We start from the raw sequence: 26,621 nt of genomic DNA, 5'->3' as shown, positions 1-26,621 counted from the left end.
ACCGAACGCATTGGCAAGCGGTGTGCAGTGAAAGCACATCGGGGTCCCCAAGTGGACTTGAAGGATGGAACTTACAACGCAGGTGTGAACCTAGCGTAAGGATTTTATAGAGGAGAGTTCCTGGGAAGGAAGCTCCCCACACATATTCTGATGCTCTCTTTATTGTCCCCACACAGTATATTCTCCCATAAGAGGCTCCAAACAATACGATGTCTCCTCGATGGTTCTCATACAGTATAATGCACTCACATGGTATAATATCCCCTTTAGAATCCACATGCATGTTACAATGGCACACACAAAGTATAGTGGTCTCAGATCCTACATAGTACGGGCCCAAGGAGTGAGCAGCGAGTTTGTTTCTCAATACTCGCTGCTCTTAGGACTTCCCCCTCCTTCTCTAATCTGCTACATCAGAGCAACGCCAGTACCAAAAGCAGCAAGGGAACTGGGAGTCCTAAGAGCGGTGAGTATTGAGAAGCGTACTCACAGCCCCATCCCCGTGCCCCCACCGGTAACCAATTATTATTATTGTTTATTTATATAAAAAATCTTGCTCAGGTATATTCACACATAGCAGATTTGTTGCAGAAATTCCTGTGATTTTTCCATTCATCTGAATGGGGCTTGCAGAAATCCATGTGCATACTGCAGAAATAACTCCATTCAGAAAATGAAACAGATATGGGGTTGCAGATATTACTGCAATAAAGCTGCTGCATGTGAATACGTACTTAGGGCCTGCCAATAGTATGTACAAAAAGGGAAACATTCAATAACATGCAAATAAGGTCTTGGAAATAGTGGGAAGGATATTAGGAAAATGCTGAAATTATTACACACCCAAAATGATTCAATAGGGAAGCTAAAAAGTTCCCTAATAAATGTGTATGAGTAGTGCTCTATATGATATGTGGATTTGATGTGCACCTGGTGATACTAGGGATTTCCTTCCTTTAACCTTTCATAATCTGACTCATAGTGATGACAGGTATTGTATATATTTCATGTATCAGCCTGTAGTCAGTACGCTACACGTCCTCACTATTGGCTTCATATCCTCGAACTACACGTTATACTTTCACTTACGTAGAATATCTCATTTATCTAAAGGTGTTGTCCAGGACTAGATATTAGTGGTCTATGGGCCACAGTGGAAATCTATGGCAGGTAGGAACTGGAGTAGATATCTATTGTAACTCACACCAGAAAACGGCCATGAATTATAATGAACCTGTCGATCCCCGCACATATTTGCACAATGTGGCGAGCGGCGGATCAGGGTTGGAGGTGCACGTTCGGGACAAGTAAGGGCCTTCCGCCAAATTTACTCCTCAATATCATCTCTCTAAGTTTTGTTAGTTGCAAACAGGGAATCATGAATTTTCATTCTTGTAGCTTGTGATCTTGAACTATAAGCCAAACTTACAAATGTTACTCACTACTTGCACTCTGTAAATTCATCATATACCTCAGTAAAAAAAAAAGTGGAGTATCTATGTTCTTCATTGCCATTTGGTGGCTTTGGGTGATTTGTGGGCGGCAGCTCAGGAGGAGATAGGTTGGTCACAGCAACGTATTGGCCACAGAGGAGTGCGTGTTGGCTACAGAAGAGTAGCCATATTACCAGCATCTCATTGCTGCTGAGTGATCACAGTGCCTGGCAGCTGATCGGTGGGGTGCCAGGTATCGGATCCCTACTGATCTAATATTGATGACCTATCCTAAAGAAAAACCATCAAAATCTAGCGTTAGATAATCCCTTTAAAGTAAAACAGGTATGCTGCAAATCACTCTTATCTCTTGTTTCTTGGATAGAGATAAGTGTCATATCGCTGTGGGCTGAAGTACTGGGATCTGCAGTGATCAGAAGACAAGCCTGACAGGTTCCCTGAATCCTCTTGAGAAAAGGAGCTCTTATATGCATTCATGCCAGCACTCCATTCACTTCTGGGGGTCTTCCAGAGATTGCTGTCCTCTGCTCCATACAAGTCAATGTAGTGGTGGCCATTTATGTGTACCAGTGCTCTATTCACATGGAACATCAGGGTAAAACAGCAGGTCACCCGAACATTCACCTGATGGGCAGGGCCGATGGTCCCATGGCATGTCCAGGGGAAGTCGTGAAGCTACATACACATGCCTATTTTACTAAGGGCGGGTTTACATCTGCGACCGGTCTCCGATTTAGCCAATCCGGCCAGTTTCCATCTTCTGCCCTGCAAAACTGGACAGGGGACAGAAACCCGGCGGTCAGTTTTCAAACCCATTCATTTGAATGGGCTTGCAGAGGTGACCGCCCATGTGTGTCTTCTGCCTGTCCGCAGGGAAAACGTTTTTTTTAGCTGGACACAAAGTCGGACATGCAGGACTTTGTGTCCGGTTAAAAAAAAATAGTTTCCCTGCGGACAGGCAGAAGACGCAGAAGTGAATGGGTTTGAAAGCTGACCGCTGGATTTCCGTCTCCTGTCCAGTTTCGCAGAAACCGGACAGATTGGCTAAACTGGAGACTGGGCGCAGATATGAACCCGCTTTCACTTAAAAGTTGGCACATAGGGGCATAGACATGTTATAAATGGAGTCTCCCTCTTTGTGTGGTAAAATGGAGTCATATATGTATTATACAAATGGCTGCCGTGTCTTGCCCTGGCACATTGTGTTTGCTAGGGGTGTCTCGAGCCGGATTGATGGCGGTCTGGCGCTCACTGTCACCCCCAGTGTAAGATGTTGTCTCTTGTGACCGCTTTAATTCCATCTTCAGCTTTCCTGTTGGTCTGGCGTACAGTCATAGAAGGGTTAATGGGGACATTGGGTAATGTAGAGCCTAATGATGGTATATTCAGGGGTCAGACTTCAGCCATGTGAACATTGGGGAGCGCTATCAAAATAATGCACAATATCTGATCTTTTTGCAACTAGAACTTGGGGTCACAATGCAACTCCATTAGTAAAGTAGTCACAAGGCGACCGGGCCACATAAGTCACCAGATAACCCCAGCCAGAAGTGGAGCTACAGCAACCAATCAGAATCCAGCTCTCATTGTGCTATAGCGCTTTGCAGAATAGAAGCAGCGATCTGATTGGATGCTATGGGCAACTGCTCTGTACAGTAGGGGAGAGTAAGTTTGCGCCCCCTCTCCTATTACATTGGGGGACACGTCCTCGCCTCAGTTGCGCAGCTAGTAGTAGTGGACTCTGTGGGCTGCCAGCAGGGGGCGCTCCGGTTACGCTGTGTGCGCTTGGGGGTGGTGACACGAGCCTGGGCCGGCTCCCTCCTCCTGGAGACTATAGTCAGGATCTGTGCGGCGTGAGGAGAAGCAGTTTGGAGAGGACTGTGTGAGGATGGACACGTTACCTGGGCTCTGCCTGCTGCTGCTGCTCGGGGTCTGCTCACTGGCCTTAGCGGTAAGAAACTGACCCGACTCACTGACCCCCAATACTAAAGTTATAGGGGAGAGAGGAGGGGGAGGCTGGGCTGGGGGCAATGGAGGGAAAGCTGACAATAGGTGAGCGGGGCTGTGCAGGATACACGGCATGTGGCATCACAGTGGAGGAATACGTGCTAGTACCTGTGTGCGCCACACGAGGGACTACTACCCCCCAGTATATACCTGTGCATAGCCTACTACTACTCCCAGTATATACCTGTGCATAGCCTATAGGTGCGACTACTACTCCCAGTATATACCTGTGTATAGCATACTACTACCCCCCAGTATATACCTGTGCATAGCCTACTACTACTCCCAGTATATACCTGTGCATAGCCTACTACTACTCCCAGTATATACCTGTGCATAGCCTACTACTACTCCCAGTATATACCTGTGCATAGCCTACTACTACTCCCAGTATATACCTGTGCATAGCCTACTACTACTCCCAGTATATACCTGTGCATAGCCTACTACTACTCCCAGTATATACCTGTGCATAGCCTACTACTACTCCCAGTATATACCTGTGCATAGCCTACTACTACTCCCAGTATATACCTGTGCATAGCCTACTACTACTCCCAGTATATACCTGTGCATAGCCTACTACTACTCCCAGTATATACCTGTGCATAGCCTACTACTACTCCCAGTATATACCTGTGCATAGCCTACTACTACTCCCAGTATATACCTGTGCATAGCCTACTACTACTCCCAGTATATACCTGTGCATAGCCTACTACTACTCCCAGTATATACCTGTGCATAGCCTACTACTACTCCCAGTATATACCTGTGCATAGCCTACTACTACTCCCAGTATATACCTGTGCATAGCCTACTACTACTCCCAGTATATACCTGTGCATAGCCTACTACTACTCCCAGTATATACCTGTGCATAGCCTACTACTACTCCCAGTATATACCTGTGCATAGCCTACTACTACTCCCAGTATATACCTGTGCATAGCCTACTACTACTCCCAGTATATACCTGTGCATAGCCTACTACTACTCCCAGTATATACCTGTGCATAGCCTACTACTACTCCCAGTATATACCTGTGCATAGCCTACTACTACTCCCAGTATATACCTGTGCATAGCCTACTACTACTCCCAGTATATACCTGTGCATAGCCTACTACTACTCCCAGTATATACCTGTGCATAGCCTACTACTACTCCCAGTATATACCTGTGCATAGCCTACTACTACTCCCAGTATATACCTGTGCATAGCCTACTACTACTCCCAGTATATACCTGTGCATAGCCTACTACTACTCCCAGTATATACCTGTGCATAGCCTACTACTACTCCCAGTATATACCTGTGCATAGCCTACTACTACTCCCAGTATATACCTGTGCATAGCCTACTACTACTCCCAGTATACCTGTGCATAGCCTACTACTACTCCCAGTATATACCTGCGCATAGCCTACTACTACTCCCAGTATATACCTGCGCATAGCCTATAGGTGCGACTACTACTCCCAGTATACCTGCGCATAGCCTATAGGTGTGACTACTACTCCCAGTATACCTGCGCATAGCCTATAGGTGTGACTACTACTCCCAGTGTACCTGCGCATAGCCTATAGGTGTGACTACTACTCCCAGTGTACCTGCGCATAGCCTATAGGTGTGACTACTACTCCCAGTGTACCTGCGCATAGCCTATAGGTGTGACTACTACTCCCAGTATATCTGTACATAGCCTATAGGTGCGACTACTACTCCCAGTATACCTGTGCATACCCTACTACTACTCCCAGTATACCTGTGCATACCCTACTACTACTCCCAGTATACCTGTGTATAGCCTACTACTCCCAGTATATACCTGTGTATAGCCTATAGGTGTGACTACTACCCCCCAGTATACCTGTGTATAGCCTACTACTACTCCCAGTATATACCTGTGTATAGCCTATAGGTGTGACTACTACTCCCAGTATACCTGTGCATAGCCTATAGGTGTGACTACTACTCCCAGTATACACCTGTGTATAGCCTATAGGTGTGACTACTACTCCCAGTATATACCTGTGCATAGCCTATAGGTGTGACTACTACTCCCAGTATATCTGTACATAGCCTATAGGTGCGACTACTACTCCCAGTATACCTGTGCATAGCCTATAGGTGTAACTACTACTCCCAGTATACCTGTGCATAGCCTATAGGTGTGACTCCTACCCCCCAGTATACCTGCGCATAGCCTATAGGTGTGACTCCTACCCCCCAGTATACCTGCACATAGCCTATAGGTGTGACTCCTACCCCCCAGTATACCTGTGCATAGCCTATAGGTGTGACTCCTACCCCCCAGTATACCTGTGAATACCCTACAGGTGCGACTACTGCCCCCAGTACACCTGTGCGTACACTACAGGTGCGACTTCTACCCCCAATATACTTTGTACTTACCCCACAGCAGTGTACTACTATCCCCAGTATACTTTATATTTACCCCACAGGTGTGACTATTGCCCCCATATACCTTGTGCATTTCATACAGGAGTGACTACTACCCCCAATATACCTGTGCTTACCCTGCGGATGTGACTACTACCCCTAATATACCTGTGCCTACCCTGTAGTTGTGAATACTAATATACTGGTTGTACTACAGGTGTTTATTGATATAATGTATCGCCATACTGGAAGATGATTTACTGCATACATGTGAATACTATGTCTATGTAAGTTTGCTTGTACTATTGTTCAGAATGTTATTGCACTATAGGTGACAGTTACTATAGTGTAGACTAGGCCAGGTGTGCATGTTATTGTTGTATAGATCAGCACTATAGCTGTGACTTGTTATGGTAGCGGTGTGTTTACCTGTGCTATAGATGAGCATTTTATTGTAAGCAAGTATTTTCTTGTACTATATGTCATTTGTTTCTGTCTGTTATCATGGTAGCGGTGTGTTTACTTGTGCTATAGGTGAGTGTGTTGTTGCTGTAGTATAGTTCAGTATATTATGACTCTATAGCTGTGATTTGGTTCTGTTATCATGATAGCGGTGTGTGCTATAGGTGTGCACGATACCGCAGGCGTATACTACTCCCAGGTGCACGATACCGCAGGCGTATACTACTCCCAGGTGCACGATACCGCAGGCGTATACTACCCCCAGGTGCACGATACCGCAGGCGTATACTATACCCGGGTAAGGGCCTCACCGCTATAACCCATGAGCTGCAAGGATCTGTTAACAAAACGTACCAAAAAAGTGGCGCAATATGTATTGATGGGATGCCTATACAACAATTTTGGGATGTGGCTGGACTGACTAGTAGATGACGCTTACACCAAGTTTATCACCATTGTGGGTCACGTGACCAGAATTTGCAAGGTCACTGTGACTTTAAGGTTGTGACTTAGATATTACTTGTCGCTTTGACACCCTTAGCCCAAAAGCAAAACCATTGGATTTAAGGAGAGGGTAGAAAGGAGTGTTCTCTTCTTGGAAAGTGTTTTTACCACTTTCTTCTGGCAATGTCTAATGTGGACAAGAGTTTGTTCCTTGGGTCAACCAGATATAATTTTTGGGGCCCATCAACCCCTAGGAAATATACCATTGTACCATTCAAATTTGGGTGTCTTCTACTAGACCATTATTGTGTTGGAGCCGGGGCCCACCAGAGGATCCTCGAATAAGGGGGTGAGTCTGACGCTGCTTCCTTCTGGCATCTAGTCATAGTGATGACATCATTGCACTGACATCACCAACGTGCTGATGTATTGGCTACTGGTCCTGAGACAGACAGGAGTCTGGAAAAGTTGGATGACAAGTCATTTGGGAGTTGAAATAGCGTTGCAGTCTTAGGTTATGTTCACACAAGCGGAATCTGTCTCACTCCTCCCAACTCTCCAAGGAGCAGATTTTTCCTCTGGCTGATTTTTTTTAAAAAAAATTTCCAGCTAGAAAGGGGCGAAAAAACAGCCTAAAGGCCGGGTTCACACAGGGTTTTTTGGGCCGGAATCTGCGTCAGAATCCGGCTCAAAAATACCGCCTCCCATTGAAATGAATAGGAGCCGGTCATTCCGCTCGCGGGAAAAAAGAAGCGACCTGCCCTTTCTTCAGGCTGATTCCGCCTCACGACACCTCCGTCTCGACTAGGTCCATTCATTTTGGCCTAATCCGGAGTGTAGTGTCTACTGCAGCAGCATCCAGTCGTGGCTAGCCGGTTTTTGGACTGGAATCTGAGGCGGCCTGCGCGTTAAATTCCGTTCCGAAAAAGCCCATGTGAACCCGTCCTTACTGATCTTCAAGAGGATTCTGCGTTGCAAACACCATTGAAATGAATGGGAGCTGGGTAAACACCTGGATCATGATGCCATTCCTTCCCCAGGTTAAAAAAAAACACCTACTCCTGTCTCCCATTGCAATGAATGGGAAAGATGGGAGGTGTTTTTTTTTTTTTCTGCCTCAGAAAACTGTGAACATGTCCTTAGTTATTTCTTGCATTGCAGAGCCGAGTTATTCTTTATTCACTGCTACAGAGTTTGTTATGAATGAAAGCGGTCACCATCCTGGTGCAAGATGTCGTCATATCACACTTGCCTGTGGATTAGCTTGCACGGCTTCACCGTAGACCATTACGACCGGCGTTTTGTACGTTACGCTAAAGCTGAAATTCGTCAACCTTCAGTACAATGCACAGAATTAATAAAGTCACCATCTTCAAAATCGTGTTCTCGTGGTCTGCCCCAAAATCAGCAATATATAATCAAATATGAGGTGTAATACCAGACACGGCCCATGGGCAGGAGTGGTGCTGTTGTTGGTGATGGAACTAGAACGTAAGACGCTCTTATTTCTTGAACAGGGGGGATCCTGAGTGTGGGAGTGTAGACCCCTGGCCAGATGCTGTTGTATGTCATCTGTCATTGAGTAGTGGGATTAGCCGCATCTGCCGCCTTGTCCTGGTTCCTTGGTTTACTTCCTTCAGGATATTGACGTCGTTGCAGACTGATTTTCCTCTGTCGGCTCTGCTGTGTGTAGAGCGTATACAGTACCATGCATTTCTTCCAGTGGTGCACTATGAGACTCTATTAAAAACATGGTATGACCTATAGGGCTAGGTGTGGTGCCGCTCGGCGAATACTGTACTCGTGCCTCCTGGATGGTGTAGGACTGTATCTGGTGGTGTCTGTATATATCCATGTTCTGCTGGAGAGGGTGTATATAGAGGCTGCTATTATCTATGGCCACAGCTCACCTCTGTTGCAGGATGTTTACTCTCTCTAGTTCCTTACAAATCATGTCGTCTTGTTTGCTTTAGGGAATTTGGAGAAGGGGAAACTGCTTGTTCACAAGGATATAGCTCTGCATTAATATATTGGAAAACGTCTTATAATCGCCACTTGTAGGACCTGACACGTGCCAATAAGCAGGGGCGGATTTATCAAGACTGAGCCTTAAGGGAATCTATTAGGGTGATTTGGGCACTGAACCACCCATAGGTCCTTATGGGTTGGAGGTTTAGTGTCCCATATTGCCCTGTTATGTGCCCACAATCAAAATAAAATGGCTTTATACTCGCCTTGTTGCACTGGGGCAGTTCTTCACTGAATACAGAGGAATACACGTCAACGTCAGTCATCCTAAAACTTCATGTGATGGTTGGATCAAACCACAAATCTTGCGAACAGTCTGAGATACTCGTAGATACAGAATGCACTCCACAGACCCCTGCTGATAACATATTATGGATATGTAGCAGCCATAGTTCTTGGTTGAAGAAGCTCTGAATCACTTGTAGACCCCTTAGGGTAAGTTCACATGAGAGTTTTTTGGACCGGAATTTGAGGCGGAGGCCACATCAGATTCCAGTCCAAAAAACGACTAGCTGCGACTGGATTCTGCTGCAGTTCACCAGTATCCAGTCCGGATTAGGCCCAAATAGTCGGGAGGGAGGTGTCACGAGGTGGACATCTGTGGCTGAATCAGCCGCGGAATCCACCTGGAGAAAGGGAATGTCGCTGCTTTTTTACGTGACCGGGAACAAAACCGCTTACGGAGAAAGGTAATGACCGGTTCCCATTGATTTAAATTTTGAGCCAGATTCTGACACTGGTTCCACTTCAAAATCCGGCCCAAAAAAACTCAGTGTGAACACACTTGGTCAGATCCTTGACATCTGCCAAGGAGTCATGTCTCCAGAGTGATATCCACCTCCTTCTCAGGGTTCCTATATTGGCAGGACGTGTGGTGTGCCACAAAGGAATAAGATTAGAGATAAGCGAGTACTATTTGAAACGGCCGTTTCGAATAGTACTCGCTCATCTCTAAATAAGATGGATCAGTTTAGTTGGACTTTGGTTGAGCTCTCAGATTTCGGCAGATGGGTTGGGTTGGCCGGTAGGCAGTAAGAGTGTCTCTTTGGCCATAATTCTCTACTTGACCTTTTTTCTTGGCTCGTTTTGCTTTTGTTTGGCCACAGACTACAGCGGGTGAGGGACGTTGTGTAGAGACTCTGGCTGAATATTAAGTATGTCATGTAGAGATCGGGGTTTGTCCTTCTATGAATGAAGCTTTGGCCGCCCTCGCTGCCTATAAAGTCTCGTCACCTCGTGCCCGGACTACATGGAGTCTAATGAGCCTGAAACCACTTAGTAGGCCGGCTGTGCTGGAAGACTTCCAATACATGTATACTCTGCAGGTGTGGAGCTCACGGACTATAGATATATGGACTTGGAAGCCTTGTCCAAGACTACACATCGAATACAAATGGGTGACGAGAGCAGAGGAACAGGAGTGGCCCATAGACATGTCACACATAGTAATGACACTTGGTCAATAGGGTCCGGTGAGGAGGACTATGGTTTGAGAAAATGTAGAAGCTGGTAACCTCTCAGATTATGGGGATGAAGGGCTTAGTGTCCTCAAAAAACCATAAGTGGATCCAAGAAGAAGAAGTAGTGGTAGTGGTAGTGGTAGTGGTAGTAGTAGTTTTGAGTCCTTGGTATGGCTGCCTGACTGCAGGTTTTATGTTATGAATTAAGAGCATGACATATACCCATGATGCTGTCAGTCAGGCCACCACATTGTCTGGATACTAACATGAAGCCATATGAGGGTTGGTGGCAGCTCGGTGGTTGTCTTGCTGCCGTGGGGTCCTGGGTTCGAATCCTACCAAGAGCAACATCTGTATGGAGTTTGTATGTTCTCCCTGTTTGTTTGGGTTTCCTCCCACATGACAAAAAAACTATACAGATGGGTAAACTGGCTTTCGATAAAACTGACCCTTGTGTTGGGGATGAGCGCTTGTATGGCAGCCCCTGGCTCTTCTACTCCCCGAGTCCCTGTGAGAAAAGCGCCTTACACATGTTTGTCATCAGAATTTTTGATTTGAAAGGGATTTTCGCCATGTGAATCACTTGTTCTCTAACCTCAGGGTAGGGACTAAGTTTCTGATGGGACTTGTGAGACCCCCATTTTCATGATCAGCGGGGTCCCAAGCCCTTCATCTAGTAAACTGACCAGTGGTTTTTACATCTGATCTCCTTTCAGCTTTAGGAGACTTCTGCAGGTAGGTCAACTCTGTACTTGCCTATCTTAAAGGGATCCTATTATTGGACTAACACATAGGAATAGCCTTAAAAAGGCTATTCTTCTCCTACGTTTAGATGTCTTCTCCATGCCACCGTTCAGTAGAAATCCGGGTTTTCTTCTGTATGTAAATGAGTTCTTTCGCAGCACTGGGGACGGGCCTTAGTGCTCAAACAGCACTGCGGGCGTCCCCAATGCTGCAAGAGAAATCTCCAGTGCCGCCGCCTCCTTCTTCTGGAACGGGCTTTCTCTGTATCTTCTTCTGTTCTGGGTTTCAATCTTCTAGGCCTCGGGCAGAGCCGACTGTGCATGCCTGGGCCACAAGAAAATAGTCGCTTACACCAGCTTACTGTGTAGACAGCCATTCTCTTGTGATCCGGGCATGCGCAGTCGGCTCTGCCCGAGGCCTAGAAGTTTGAACCTAGCTCCGGAAGAAGACACAGGGAGAGGGCCATTCCTGAAGAAGATGGAGTCGGGGCTGGAGATTTCTCTCGCAGCATTGGGGACGCCCCCAGTGCTGCGAGAGAACTCATTTGCATACAGAAGAAAACCGGGATTTCTACCGAGCAGCGGCGCGGAGAAGAATAGCCTTTCTTAAGGCTATTCCTACGTGTGATTGACAAGAAAAAAAATAAATTGGATTTTAATGATGGAATCCCTTTAATAGAATCTAGTCAAACCACGGATGCTCGGCCGCTTTTGATTGTTGATCCGCCTGGTTTTCTTGAGGCCGCCGTATAATTTCTGTTTGGAAGGCGATCTGCTTGGCTGGGAGGACTCGCTGGTTACTCCTATTCTCTGTCCTCACCTGATGTTCTGTGTAAACATGTCTCAGGGTGGGATCATTTACAGTATTGTCTGTACATAGGATAGGGTTTCTGATGGTGACTTAATACAGGCCTAGGGCATAGAAAAAAGGCAGCACCTGCAAAGGCGATCACAGTTTACGATGTGCGTTTACCCCGTGGGCGCCTGTAGAAGGGACAGCTAGTTCCTGCAGCACTTTATCACCTCAATGACTCTGATAGTGCTGCAAGAAGCCACATGTATATCTAGGATAAGAGATGTGGATGCTTCTAGGATGATGGCTAGCTTATATGAAGGTTGTGGGTGCCTGTTATCTATCTTGTTGGACAATGTTGTCCTTCACTGGTAGGTCAGTAGATGCATCTCCAGCACTGTAGACTTCAGCTCATCCGAGAAGAACTTCATCCATGTTTATCTTAATCTTCCTATACCTTGGTAGGTCTTGAGATTTCACATTGTGGGTTAACAAAGAGTTCAAAGACTCCTCTTATGTCATTAGATGTTTCAGGCTGGGGAGAGGCTGATGGTGTCCTTCAAAGGGATGACTGGACAATGTGCGTCTTAAAGGGAGTGTGACCCTGGGAATATGAGAATCAAAGACTTACAAGTGAGCATGTAAGTGTCCAGCGGGTGGTCCGGAGTTACCACCATTAAATCCTGCACCCTGACTGCTGTTTTTATGGAGATATTAGCCATTGCATGGGAAGCGATGCCCTATTCCATGGACTGCATAGCGCATGCGCAAAACAGAGTAATGAGACAATCCTGAATTTGTCAATGGCTTGGGACGACTTACTGGGCACTTGCAAGCTAGATTGCATGTATTTTTAAAGTGCCCAATCTGGCAAGTGCAAGTCAATCCAGCCTGTTCACTACTCATTGATGTCTGTTTTGTATGGGGTCACTGCCTATAACATGGAGTCAGTCACTACAAATGGGCGTCATAGGGTAGGGTTTACTTAGCATCAAATCGGTGGTCACAATGGTAAGTTTCTATACTTGTTTTAGCTCCCTACTTGGTGTGGTGGGAGCAACTGCAGACTCCCTTTAAAAGGAAAGTGTTGGCAATTTTTATTTGTTAAAAAAAAAAAACATTTTATCTTCTATACGTGATTGAGGCGGCCATCTTGCCTGAGCTGCCTCTTTGCTCTGTTAACAGAATTTAGTGATGGGTGGCACTATAGTCCATAGGTGGCAATAGGTATAGTCCATAGGTAGCAATATAGTCATTGGTAGCAATATAGTCCATAGGTAGCGATAGTCCGGAGCCAACTCATTGAGGTCTATGGGAGAGTTTTCTAGATGACTTCTGTGCAAGGTGGGGGGAGGAGATGAGCTGTGACATCTATTGTCAGTAGTGGATGTAGTGGGTCACAATAGATGTTATCTGTATAGGTGTGAACTTCTATTGTGATTCTGTCAGTCTTGTGATGTAAATGAGATCACACTTGAAATGAAAAGTACTTTGTAAATTGTGACACAGAAATTTAATTAAAATGCTCTGAAGTTCTTAATGAAAAAAGTCCATTTTTTGGTGAGACTTTCCCTTTAAGTAGCACAGTTACAGGTTCTGCTCTGGCACAGTCCTCCGTTTCCCATATACAGTTCTTGGTCCTATTGGCTCTTTTTTTATACAAGTCGTCTTACGTTACAGATTTTCGTCCTCCTTACTTGCAGAGCTGCTGCTGGCTCTATAAATCCCACATGGCTTTGGCTTGTAGCATGCGGACATGTCTGTCTTTTGTGCTTTTCTGCTCGGCTGAGGTTTACATTTTCCAGTTTGCTCAGTGCACAGACCTATAGACGGTAAGAAAATAAAACCGATCTATTCCATTCAGGCTCACAAACTCACAATTGCTCAATTGCCTCCGAAGAGAACAAGTTCTGCTGTATTTACTGTGCTTTTAGCACCTTTTGTTTGTTCTCGTGCACCCACCTCCTTAGAGGAAATGTACTGACAGTAGTTACAACAAAGGCCATAGTGTGCGAGGAGGAGCCGTCTGGTTGGGTCTGCATTGGACGCTGGTGTAATGTGGTTTTGTGACCTCTAATGCTGTCAACTTCTGGGTAAAATTGCTTTGGGCAAGGACTAGACCTCTATTACTACAACGAAGTCTAGTACAGGTGGTGATTGGCAACTTGGGTCTTATTCACCACCTCCAGTAAAGTTTTTGGCGCTTCTCCACTGATTCCAGCATCTTTGGATTATTTTTTCTGTTGCCCCCACCTGTCTCGAGCAATAAGTGAAGTCAGTTTTGATTCCTGATGTGCTATTTCAGCTTTGTAATATCATGTGGGCGGTGTCAGGCAGGGGGTGTGACTCAGACCTCCAATCAGAGGCAGCCAGTGTCAGAACTCAGAATCACACCCCTTGTCTGCTACTGCCTGACACCGCCCTCCTGACAGTACAGAGACTAAATATTATATCAGGGACCAAAACGAACAGCATTGATTGCTCAGGAATGGTGGAGGCTAGAGAAAAAAAAAACACAGGGTACACGGAAATGTTCCCAGTGTGTCACCCGTGTATGAACCTTGCTTCCACGACTCCTTACGTTAAATGAATAGGAGCCACGGGAGCACGGGCCACGAAATAGGATAGGAATACGACCTGTTCTATCTTTAGCTGCCCGGAGTGTCTGCTCGCACACGGGTTCGTGAAATTCACAGTTGTGTGTAAGGCCTATAGGAAAAAATGGGTCAGTCTGCTAAATACACAGCGAGGACAGATGCCCAGCGGCCGATAAACCAGTTCGTTCATTTTTCATGGCTAAGAAATGAACATCGTGGTGTGAATAAGGCCATAGTCTGGGGATGCACTATATGTACTATAGTGACTAAAACACACTTCACCATGTGACCTCTGTCTGAGTGCCCTTGAAGGCTTGTTTGGCCAACAACTGTTTTTCCCGACGCACCTTACGTACCATGTGGATCCACCACATGCTCTAAGGGTAAGTTCACACGGGTTTTTTGGTCAGGATTTTGAGGCCGTAGCTGGGAGTCGGTCAGTTCTTTTTTCCGGCTCCTGGAAAAAGAAGCGAGATGCTCATTCTTCACATGGATTCGCCTCGCAACATCCGCCTGAAGACACTCCCACCTGACTAGGCCCATTCATTTGGGCCTAATCCGGAGCGGAGTGCACAGTCGCAGCTCCCCGTATTTTGGACCGGAGCCCGAGGCAGCCTCCGCTTCAGGTTCCTGTCCAAAAAACTGACTTGGTAAACATCCCACATTATGCAGTAAAGGCTTCTGGGAAAGTCAGACATGATGTTCAGGGTGCTTCCTATAGAGGGCAGCAGAACAGAAGCACCGTCTCCCTATTTACATCTTGGGAGACAGATTTGCATATTCCTCCCAAAAACCCTGTGTGACCTTACAACTTTGGGTAAGTGTAAGCCACTGCCGGAGACCATTGGGCGCAGATGAGATTTCCTGAAATGAATGAAAGATTTGGCATGTTGAAATCCAATCCCCTAATCCTTCTTCCTCCAGCATCTGCCATTGGGGGAAGGTCCCCCTGGCTGCTCCGTCTCTCCTTACTCTTAATTTTTATGGTCGACTTTGGATACAAGTTTTATGGGACATTTCTCGGGACCGTTCCATCTGTTGTCTTTTCCTTGGTCTGTCGTCATGTGACCTGAATACACTAACATATACCGACCTGCAGCGTACAGGAAAGTAACCGATGAAATATCCAGAGCCGACGTCCCTGTAGAGAGGGCATAAAATTTTGCTAAAAAATAACCCTACTAATATAAGGAAATCTTACAGGTATAGGATCCGCTCCATAGTTTGCAGGTGATTTCTATGGCCCGGACCCAGACTTGTATGGGGCTATAGAAATGAATGGGTCCGTATACTATCTGTAATGATGTATCCGAAATTGCAGATAATATACGGAGAACTGTATCGGAGGTGTGAATGGGGCCTTGGCCGGGGAAATCACGGCAGCAGCTCCTGTGGCTTACTATGTTGTAGTATACGCTAGGAATTTGGGTTTAGCCCCTGTGTAATAACCATTTACAGTAGGGCTGTCTGCATTACGTACTGCAACAGGAATTTTTATCCCACCACTTCACACCGCCTGTGACTTTATAGGAGCGGGGACGGTAAACTCCGGGCAAGGAGATTATCAAGGCTATTGTTTGCTTTTACTGTATGTTATATGCAGTCGTATGGAATATTTTTTTTTCTGGATGACCTTCTCTCATCTATCCTATACCCCTATATATCACACAGCTCAGCTTCTCTCCCTCCATCATATTACCCTATATATCACAGAGCTCAGCTTCTCTCCTCTTTCATATAACCCTATATATCACAGAGCTCAGCTTCTCTCCTCTATCCTATAACCCTATATAGCACAGAGCTCAGCTTCTCTCCTGTGCCTGTTAGGTTCCCTCTTTATTGAAGCCTTGGGAGAATGTGGCAGATCAGAATCTGTGAACATGGGGTGACAGGACCCCCGTTCTCCCAGTAGGTATATAACCTGACCCCCACCTCTGGTATGGTTTATTGTTACTTATGGCTGTGACATATGAAACTTTTATCTTCTCTTTACGCTTAGCAGTAAACTAGACGACTGCCGATGAAGTATTGTGGAATTTTCCTAATGAGCCATTTCTTCGGCTTTGAAGCGGCTCTTGTGGTCGGCATTACTAATAAACCTCCGGGAACCACTTTCCTACTCTTAACCTGCGGACCCCTGGTGGTTTTATTCTTCCCAGACCCAGTCTGACATTTTTGCCCGGGAAGGTGTCTGTGACCAGGTTGCACTTCTGTGCCGTTGACTTTATGGTGTCTTTGTCTTATTTTTTAATAACGCTGTAAAATGGCTCAAGACGTATAACACCTTATTAAAGGGAGTGCGAGGTAGGTGTGGGAGAATCGCTTGTAACGTGTCCGCCAGCTGTTTATTCTAGTGGGTGTTCTGTAGGGGTCATGTTTAGTTCTCATTTTCATGGTTTGTGTAGTCCAAGTATTTGGTTAGACCTCTCCTTCGGAGCTCCGTATGGAGCGTTTCACATTCATGGACTCGGCCCCATCTCTCGAATGCCAAGGACATCAATGAGGTGAAGTACAAGGCTTAGCTTCTCCAGAAGACCACCTTCTTATCCAGACTGTGACCGATATCAACTCCTCCATATATTTTGTATTCTGGTCACATCTTTGCGAAGACTATCCCTTTAGAAAGCGACTTCTCAATGCAGACATTTGGTAAGACTTGGCTCTTCAAAGTGAATCCGTCATGAAGGACAATCTCTTTGGATTAAAGGAATTTTCTGTGCTGAAATTATTGTTGGCCGATCAATATTAGATCTGCCTGTCGATTTGGTTTCTTTAAGCAGCTGATACAGAGAATGGAGCAGGAGGCAGACAGCGCTGTTCTCTGTGTTGTGGCTGAACTGTGCCACTGCAGCTTAGGTTCCATTCAAGTAAATGGGAGCTGATCTGCAGTACCTGATCTGGCCACTATACAGAGAATGGCGCTGTCTGCTTCCTGCTCCATTTTTCTTTTTGAACACATTATCAGTGGGGGTTGCTGGAGGACAGGTCTCCCGTGATCCTGATGCCCTAGCCTTAAAGGGATCCTATCACTCAGACACAATTTTTTTTTTTTCTAGTTACCCTGTCGGAATAGCCTTAAGAAAGGCTATTCGTCTACTACCTTTCGTCGTCTTCTTCCCTGCCGTTCGCCGACAATCCCGGTTCTTGTCGGTATGCAGACGAGTTCTCTCGCAGCACTGGGGGCGTCCCCAATGCTGCGAGAGAACTCTCTCCAGCGCCGCCTCCATCTTTTTCATCAGCTTCATCTTCAGCCTTTTCTTCCCGCAGTGGCTTGTAACTTCTAGGCCTCGGGCCTTGGGCAGAGCAGACTGCGCATGCCCACAGGCCACGAGAAAATGGCTGCTTACAATATTGTGCAAGAACTGGGATTGTAGGCGAACGGCGGGGTGAAGAAGACGACGAAAGGTAGGAGATAAATAGCCTTTCTTAAGGCTATTCCGACATGGTAGATAGAGAAAATAGTGTGTGAATGATAGGATCCCTTTAAAAAGAGTCATATAGGATAGGACCCTTATGATCGTGCGCATTCCAGCAGATGGATAGCTAGGGGATGACACCCGGCGTAACCCAATTCCATTGTACAGCAGTTTCTTAGCCTCAAGCATGTGGCGTTTATGTCCTGCTACAGAAACTGTATCAAAGCTTAGGCCTAAGGCCTTGTACAGACCTCTGTATTTCTGAGGAAGTAACTGTGGCATGTCCTGGTGCATGCCATGTTATTACAGAGGTATTCTCTACAAGCGTTGCTTCTAGGGCTATACCGTGTCACTTAGGAGCATCAGCCAACATTGACGTGTGCATATACGGCCGGCGGGTAGGTTTCGGTTACTGCAGACATCCAATGTCGGTGCTTAGGCCCCAATGTCGGCCAGAAATCTGCAAGTGTCTCCTGGGAAGGCTCCGGTGCTTAGACATTAAACTCCATTGTCCTGGCAGGTGACTGAAAACTAAAAGTGAAGCCTGGTATGATGCAATCTGGTGAACAGCGCTGTCTTATCTGGAGTCGCTTTGATTTTCACTTAGTCATCTGTATATATATATTTTCCTTTTCAGAAGCCCTGCCAAGCCCAGCATCCTGCCCAGCGCACCTGACATGTTGTAACATTCACCTGGGTGTGTGTTCATGAACCCGTATCATTTGTCTGGTGAGCCGAGTGACCCACACGTAATAGCACAAGCCGCTCCTTACCCATAATTATGGTTTGGTTAGGAAAACCGAACACTTTTACTTTGGTTTTATCCAATATATCTGTCGCACAGACTCATGCAATTGGGTTTTGTTAAAACCTCCTGAGGGTGGCCTATGGCGGTATATAATATAGGGCTCCAGGAAAGTACATAGATGATGTTTAACCCTATACAGAACCCTAACTTCACCACGTGCATGAAGCCGTGGTCTGATTTCTTATAGACTGTAGCTCGGCTTTGTGCTTACTGTAATACAATATGGTAAAGATATGCAAAAAATTGCAGAAGGAACATGTACAGTAAGCTTAAGGGCGAGTTATATGAAATGTTGACGGACCGACCGGGTTTCTAAGAAAAGCTACAACGAGACTGCAGGTGAAGCTGCAGGCTTCTAGTATAGACCAAACTGGAAATTGGAGATCACACTCATATATATATATATATATATATATATATATATATATACTGAGCCAATCTTGAGATTTCAAGAACGTTTTTAAAATCTGATTTTCGATCATTTTCCAGCCGATCGTGAAATTTGCTTGATCGGGATCCGATCTTTCCCGATCGCTCAACCCTAGGACTCTAGCAAATTCCTGCACAGGGGCATTCTGCTGACCACAAGCATTAGATGTTGGCAAACCAGAAGAGTTTGTTGGGCCCACTCTACTATATAATATAATATGTGGGCATCCTGAGAGTTCAACATGGCCAACCCTCTTGTTCCTGGAGGTGTCTGGCATGGTCTTGTGATCTTTCTATAGGGTTTGTGTGTCCAGCTTTTCTTGGTACATCTACTCCTGTGACCTGGGAGTCTCTATAGATAAGAGTTTGTTTTACGGTTAGGTATAAATGAAGACTCCCATCTAGGATGTATATAGCCCTCATTTATACTCTCAATCTATAAAAGCAAGACCTGATCTATCTCTATGGACCCTAGAACTGCTGGGAAACTCTTCAGCCCTCAGTATTACCAGTAGATAAATGGAGATGTAATGTGGCCTGATGTAGGTGACCTGATCCCATAAGACCATATACCCTAACAAGGTTTTTAGAGAAGATCTCATTCAGTAGGTAGGACACCAATTGAGCCAAACCTACCAGATCAGAAAACTAGCACATGGTATCCTATAAAAATAAACGACCTAGCTGCCCAATCCTATTGCTATATACTGTACTTGGCCGTCCCTGACTCTCCCTGGGGTATCCATAGCCCCTCCATTCTCCTAATAATGCTACAGACACAGGTCTAAACTTGTCACGGTGTGTGATTTGACTCTCCCTTGTGTACTGTTCACACTGAGTCACAACAGGATTAGTCCAGACACAAAGTACATCGGATCCAGTGACCTTTTACGCCACCTCCGCCTTCTGTGGAGACTTGGAAGTGTTGGTTCTCAAGGTTAAAGGAAACTAATCCTAGAAATGAAGGATGAAACTAAACAGGTAGCCGGAAAAATCCAATTAAGCAAAGGCTTATTGCCTAAAAGGGGTTTCAAGGGCTCTGATGGTGCTGACCTAACCAGATCATTTGGGGGTCCGACACCTGTACCACCATCCATGTTTGAAGACGCCGCTGCATGCAGGTGAGCGCTTCAGCCTCTTTACTACTTGCCAAGCATAGTGCCGGACGTTGTTGTGGTTGTGCATGGTATTGCAGCTCAATTGTATTCATTAGAATGGGACTGAGCTGACCGATGAAGTTAATGTCCCGTGGAGTGCTAGTGGTGCTTCCCCCAAGCTTATACCATCTGGTTGGGGTGCCTAGTGTTGGACCCCTCAATCTGATATTAAAGACCTATACTAATGCTAAGTCATCAATATTAGAATACCAGGAAACCCCTTCAAATTTTTTTTTTTTTTTTTTTTCTCCTACTGCAAACAGAGAGGGGAGAGGCTCCTGCTGCAGGACAGGACAGTGACAGCTCCTGGGACACACATGCTACATTTCTTCATAGGCATCTTAGTTTTTAGTATAATGTAAGATACATTTGGGCTAAGAGGGGGGAGGCGAAGGGAGGAAGTGCTGGGATATTTTTATTTTGCTTTTTGTGCATTCTGCGCTTCGTTTTACTTTAAGGGAAATCTTGAATTCCTTGTGATCTGTACACAGTAAAGGTTAAGCCATCTCAAGATTCCTCACCTACACGCACTTCACAAACCTTCTTATGATCCTTCCTGAGTCCTCTGTATATGCAGAGATTTTACCTCCCCTTCCCCCTGTTGATAATAAACATGTCAGGGTTACCCTTTATTACTAGTCTTGTACATTAAGGCATCGTGTAGCTCTGTCCAGTCACCTGAGACGTGGTGCGTTGGCTGCTCGGCTGCACCTGGAAAGTTCTTGTAATGTTGACTATGGGCCAAGACGTTTTGTAGCCTGTTTGATCAAGGTTTTGTCACCTCTTATAAGTATAGAAGTCGTACTGATAAGCTAATCTCTCACCGAACTTTGGTAAGTCATTATTTGCAATGTGTCAGACGTCTTGTTGGGTGATTGTCGGGAGTGTTGGTGGATGTTGAGCTTTGTGGTGTCGGGATCTGGATTGGTGGAGCCAACTCTTGCTCTTCTCAGATGATCCATTGAGTCTTGTTGTGGTTACGGATGGTCTGACCCCACTGACTGACTATTGGAAAGTCCCAGTAATCCCCTAGGATCCATCAATGATAAGGTTTCCTTTCCATAGGAAAAGTTGCGTCTACTTCATGCATCCTGGAAGATCTTACTAGTGGACTTTAGCTATTTTTACGAGAGCCTAGCCCAGGGTCCTTGGAGATAACGGTGAGATAATTACACAATTTATTTTAATAAAGCCAGATTAATATGTAAGCCATTGCAGGTGAGCTCTGGAGGTAATATAACTTATACAGTAGGAGATCTTATACTGTCTGGAGCTTCCTGGTATCTGGAGAAGAATCTACAATATCGGATTCACAATAATTCCACGGTAGAGGTTTACTCCCAAATTTATCATGGTTGTATGTATCCTAGTCCAGGCTAGGAGGGTATGGCTTCTCCTTGTGAAGGCCACCAGTTGACATAGGGATTCCTTTGGGCCAACTGGTGAAAAAGTTGGGCAAAGTAGGTCTCATTGAGGAGCAAGGAGGGTGAGGGAACTTTCTATCTCGTGGTTGAGCGTTAGTTTGCCTAGGCAGGGTGACTAAACACGTCATAGATGTTGGATGAGCCTAGTGACCTACAGCTGCCCAACTTTTTGAGTGTTTTTGTCTTATTGATGTCCCATTAAACGTTATGATGAACATTAAAATTCCAAGTAATGGTTATTCAGTCAACTTGGCTTATGGACTTCTCATCCTCTTTTAATAGTCTCACCATGGTATGAAGAGCAGGTCATGTGTTTAAAGGGGAACTCCACCAGACAGAAGATCGCGTCGGTGAGCTTGGACACCCCTGTTTTCCTAGTTATAGCACAAAAATTTCCTAGGTTGGTTGTAGTTCCAGAATTCGCATTTTTGGGAGGCCGCTCTTGCTCTTGTAGTTCAGTACAGGAGAGTACTGCGCAGGTGTCGGAAGTTGGACCAAGACAGAAGACAGAAGAGGCGGGGTTGTAGCTGAAGATGGAAGCGTGGAAAGACTAGAATCCCTTTAAAATGGGAGGGGAAGCCATTTTGGTTGTGAAGTGGTTAATTTCCTCATTTGTGATGTGGCGTGCTTTGAGGGTAGGGTCTGACATTCCAGGGGGATTATCCTTAAAGGATTTCCTTTTTTGTTTTAAGACAAATTGGGCGAATGACTGAAACCAGGAGTAAACCCAGCCCTGTTATACTGCAGCTTTCCCATACTTTATTATATGTAGAAGTACAGATAGATGACCTGCCATTTATGTAGGACACGATGAGAGTAGTAGTTTGCACACGGCTATTGAGTTTGCACAGCTTACTTGGATTTTTGGAGAGATGCAGAAGTGATATTCAGTCTTAAAGCTAGGGCTCTCGGGACTTAAGGAAACTTGGTCACAGTAGGTTGTCAAATTTATTTCCAACCATTCCATTGTCCAATCTCATCCTTCGGTGACTTTTTTTTTTTTTTTTTTTCCCTTAAATTTTCTGGGTAATGTGTCCACTAGGTGGCGCTGTCCCTGTCAGAATATTGTCACATGTACAATGTGATTCAGATACTTAGGTCAGTGTCCTTAATGGCATGAACATTCATTTTTAGGGAAGGATCAGTGGACTTGTCCTGGACTTTAGGTGCTTCTAACTTCCATTAGCTCATAAAGTCTCCATTCACTTACATTACTGAAGGAGTCACAGTTTGACGTTAAGTTCTTGGGTTGTGTGGTAAGAGTTGTGACCAAAGTCACTGTATTCCTAGTATATATTTTATTTTTTAACAAGCACATCGCCAACTGCATAGACATGCTGCAAGTGAGTTGTAGTCGTCTCATGGTTTGTTGGTTTTTTTATTATTTTGCAGTGTTTTTTTGACAACGTCTCTACTTTCAGAGTCATCCTGTTGTGTTGTGTGACCAAAGTCGCTGCATACCCCTAAACCATCTGTCTGGATTAATATTCGGAGGATCTGGCCCTGCTCTTTCATTTGGTCGTCTCCTTGCAAATTCTCCATTAATCCAGTCCAGACGTCGCTGATGAAGTGTCTCATGCAAATCGCCGGGAACCCATGAAGCCGAGGTGGTGGCAGGCGCGATCTGCGGCCGTCGCTCACCTCAGTGTCTGCCAGCAGCTCTTTATTACTGCCCGCAAACATGGGCTTGGCAAGTACTTGTGTTAGCAGAAGTGAGTTAGCTAGCATTAGAGTGAATCATGTTCCTTATGTTAGTCGATACCCTGCTGACACGGTCTGGTGGCTCTAGTAATACTACCGTAGTGCGCAACATGGGTTGCCAAGTGTCTTATAATCTTACATTACTTATTTGTTCTTCATCGAGGCTGGATCAATAGGTTATACCTGCCATGAAGTTCTCTGTTCAGTTCTTCTGCAGCGCCTCTACTGGGGAAATTAAGTATTACACGCTGCCTTTTGAAATGTATGGGCCCAGCCATATAATAAGGCACTGTTCACAACTATTTTATCTTGGGTCCATTTGACTTATTAGCACAATCCTGCTGACGTGTTCCTCTTATTCTAAATCCGTTTCCTGTAAATGAATATTAATAGCATCCATATCTGTACCCAGCCTCACACACAGAACTCTATGGAGAGGGGAGGAGGCGATTGACTTTGTGCCCTTCTTGTTTTCTTAGATCTAGTACAATCAAATGGCTTTCTTAGTGCTCATTCACACGACAGGTTTCTATGGCCGTCTGTTAGCCATTGTATTTACGGCCAGCCCCTAGATATTAATGGGTCAATTCACGGCCCTTGAGACCGAATCAACAAAAAAAATAGAACTTCCAATTTCATGGATCCTTTAATGGACTTAAGACTTTGAGGGATCCATAAAAAAACCTGTCTCCCTTGGGTATACAATCAAGTGTTAACTACCTTTCTACTGTTTTTTTGGGTTACAATTTACATTAAAGGGGTATTACCACGTCGCATACTCACCAGTCTTCACTGCTGTAAAATCTTCTTTCTTCCTGGTTTCTTGCATCATTTGGTGGGTGGGGTTTCACATGCAGCCTGCCATTTAGCTCCGCCCCCAAATTAGCGTGTATGTCTGCCCATAGTATAGCGTGATGATCCTATGGGGCGGCTGAAGGGCCTGTGATGTCATCAAAGGTCCTTAAACACTATATGCACAATATTGGACTATGAAGTACAGGCAGCAGCAACTCCATTCTGTGTTACATACAGAGACTGCCATAATGAATACAAGTGAATTAGCTAACATCTCCCTAAATGCTGTTAACAGAGAAGCTCGGGCAAGATGACCTTACATAAAACAAGGTTTATTTATAATGTACTTGTGTTTCTGACAACCCCCTTTAAGGCATGTCGGTTGACCCTACATAGTGACGATGGATATGGATGTTTCGGGCACTGACGGGATTCTCCCCCAAGGGTCTGAAGGATGCCTGTGATGGATAATTCTGTTTTTGAGTCTGTCTTTGCAGTGTGTAATACTTGAAACGCCTTATTGTTTTGCTAGCGTAGAGCTATGTTATCGGAGGTCGGCGTTTTATCAAGGACTCTTGTTGTCCACTCTTAAATTCCTAAAATGCATGACGAATCCCGTCTAGTGCGAGGCTTTCAGCCGGAGGATTTTCCTTTTAGTCTAAATGTGGCCAGGGAGTGATTTAGTCACTAAAATGAAGGCAGATTGTGTTATAGAAGGACATGTGATTGTGGTCACAGTCTGGTCTTGTGACTGATGGTAATACAGATCAGGACACTACTGGAAATAGGGGTCACTAGCCATGCAGCCCTATAGCTATAACTAGTGACTACGCCTCCTTTATATGTTCACGATTTACTATGGGACAAGTAATCAAAACCTTCGTTGGCCATTTCAGTATGGTAAATATGTTTCTGGTCTATGTTCTTGGTTAGTGATCAGGTGCTCCATATCGTCCAGGATGGTTGGCAGTGGCTACAACTGCCTGTCTGGGTTCCAGTCTGAATGGCGGTGGCTACAACTTCCTGTCTGGCCTTTAGTTTGAGTGGCAGTGGCTACAACTTCCTGTCTGGGCTTCAGTCTGAGTGGCGGTGGTTACAACTTCCTGTCTGGGCTTCAGTCTTAGTGGCGGTGGCTACAACTTCTTGTCTGGGCTTCAGTCTGAATGGCGGTGGCTACAACTTCTTGTCTGGGCTTCAGTCTGAATGGCGGTGGCTACAACTGCCTGTCTGGCTTTTAGTTTGAGTGGCAGTGGCTACAACTTCCTGTCTGGGCTTCAGTCTGAGTGGCGGTGGCTACAACTTCCTGTCTGGGCTTCAGTCTGAGTGGCGGTGGCTACAACTTCCTGTCTGGGCTTCAGTCTGAGTGGCGGTGGTTACAACTTCCTGTCTGGGCTTCAGTCTTAGTGGCGGTGGCTACAACTTCTTGTCTGGGCTTCAGTCTGAATGGCGGTGGCTACAACTTCTTGTCTGGGCTTCAGTCTGAATGGCGGTGGCTACAACTGCCTGTCTGGGTTTCAGTCTGAATGGCGGTGGCTACAACTTCCTGTCTGGGCTTCAGTCTGAGTGGCGGTGGCTACAACTTCTTGTCTGGGCTTCAGTCTGAATGGCGGTGGCTACAACTGCCTGTCTGGGTTTCAGTCTGAATGGCGGTGGCTACAACTGCCTGTCTGGGTTTCAGTCTGAATGGTGGTGGCTACAACTTCCTGTCTGGGCTTCAGTCTGAGTGGCGGTGGTTACAACTTCCTGTCTGGGCTTCAGTCTGAATGGCGGTGGCTACAACTGCCTGTCTGGGTTTCAGTCTGAATGGCGGTGGCTACAACTTCCTGTCTGGGCTTCAGTCTGAGTGGCGGTGGCTACAACTTCTTGTCTGGGCTTCAGTCTGAATGGCGGTGGCTACAACTTCTTGTCTGGGCTTCAGTCTGAATGGCGGTGGCTACAACTTCTTGTCTGGGCTTCAGTCTGAATGGCGGTGGCTACAACTTCTTGTCTGGGCTTCAGTCTGAATGGCGGTGGCTACAACTTCTTGTCTGGGCTTCAGTCTGAATGGCGGTGGCTACAACTTCTTGTCTGGGCTTCAGTCTGAATGGCGGTGGCTACAACTTCCTGTCTGGGCTTCAGTCTGAATCTCCGCTCTGGAGACGGACCAAACTACACTCCTCCCCCCCCCCAGCTTGAAGGTGAAGGACCTTACGAAAGCCTAGACCAAAAATATTGTCCCGATGTCTGTAGATATGACGAATGATGATGCGTTTAATGTGACCCTTCCTGCAAGTTCTTGATCAGCTCTGTGCCCCCTTATATTGCCGCGCAACCTCAGGTCCGTGTACATTGCAAGAAGCCGAGTGGCCTAATATAAATTGAGCAAAAAAGTCACCCTTCGTTCTTGTCCCAATGCGCCGTCTGCAAAGCCAATACCCCTCAAAGTGTAATGCTGAAGTTTTTGAGTTGTTTCCAATGGGAGACGTCACTTTTCGGTTGGCTAACTAGCTGCGTAGT

At 45.7% G+C, this 26,621-nt stretch overlaps 1 protein-coding gene across 1 annotated transcript in view; it reads left to right on the top strand.

The window, feature by feature from the left end:
• The first annotated feature begins 3,331 nt into the window (after window positions 1–3,331).
• SDC1 (syndecan 1) overlaps window positions 3,332–26,621 on the top strand; it is a 36,192-nt gene continuing 12,902 nt past the window's right edge. The window contains exon 1 of the mRNA XM_075269196.1: window positions 3,332–3,405. Within this exon, the coding sequence (XP_075125297.1) occupies window positions 3,343–3,405 (63 nt within the window). The 5' untranslated portion in view covers window positions 3,332–3,342. The remainder of the gene's footprint in view (window positions 3,406–26,621) is intronic.

The sequence above is a fragment of the Leptodactylus fuscus genome, chromosome 3 (genome assembly GCF_031893055.1).
Source record: "Leptodactylus fuscus isolate aLepFus1 chromosome 3, aLepFus1.hap2, whole genome shotgun sequence".
In the NCBI taxonomy this organism is placed as follows: Eukaryota; Metazoa; Chordata; class Amphibia; order Anura; family Leptodactylidae; genus Leptodactylus; species Leptodactylus fuscus.
Note: the sequence above shows the minus strand (reverse complement) of the source record. Positions and strands in the feature narration are given on the sequence as shown.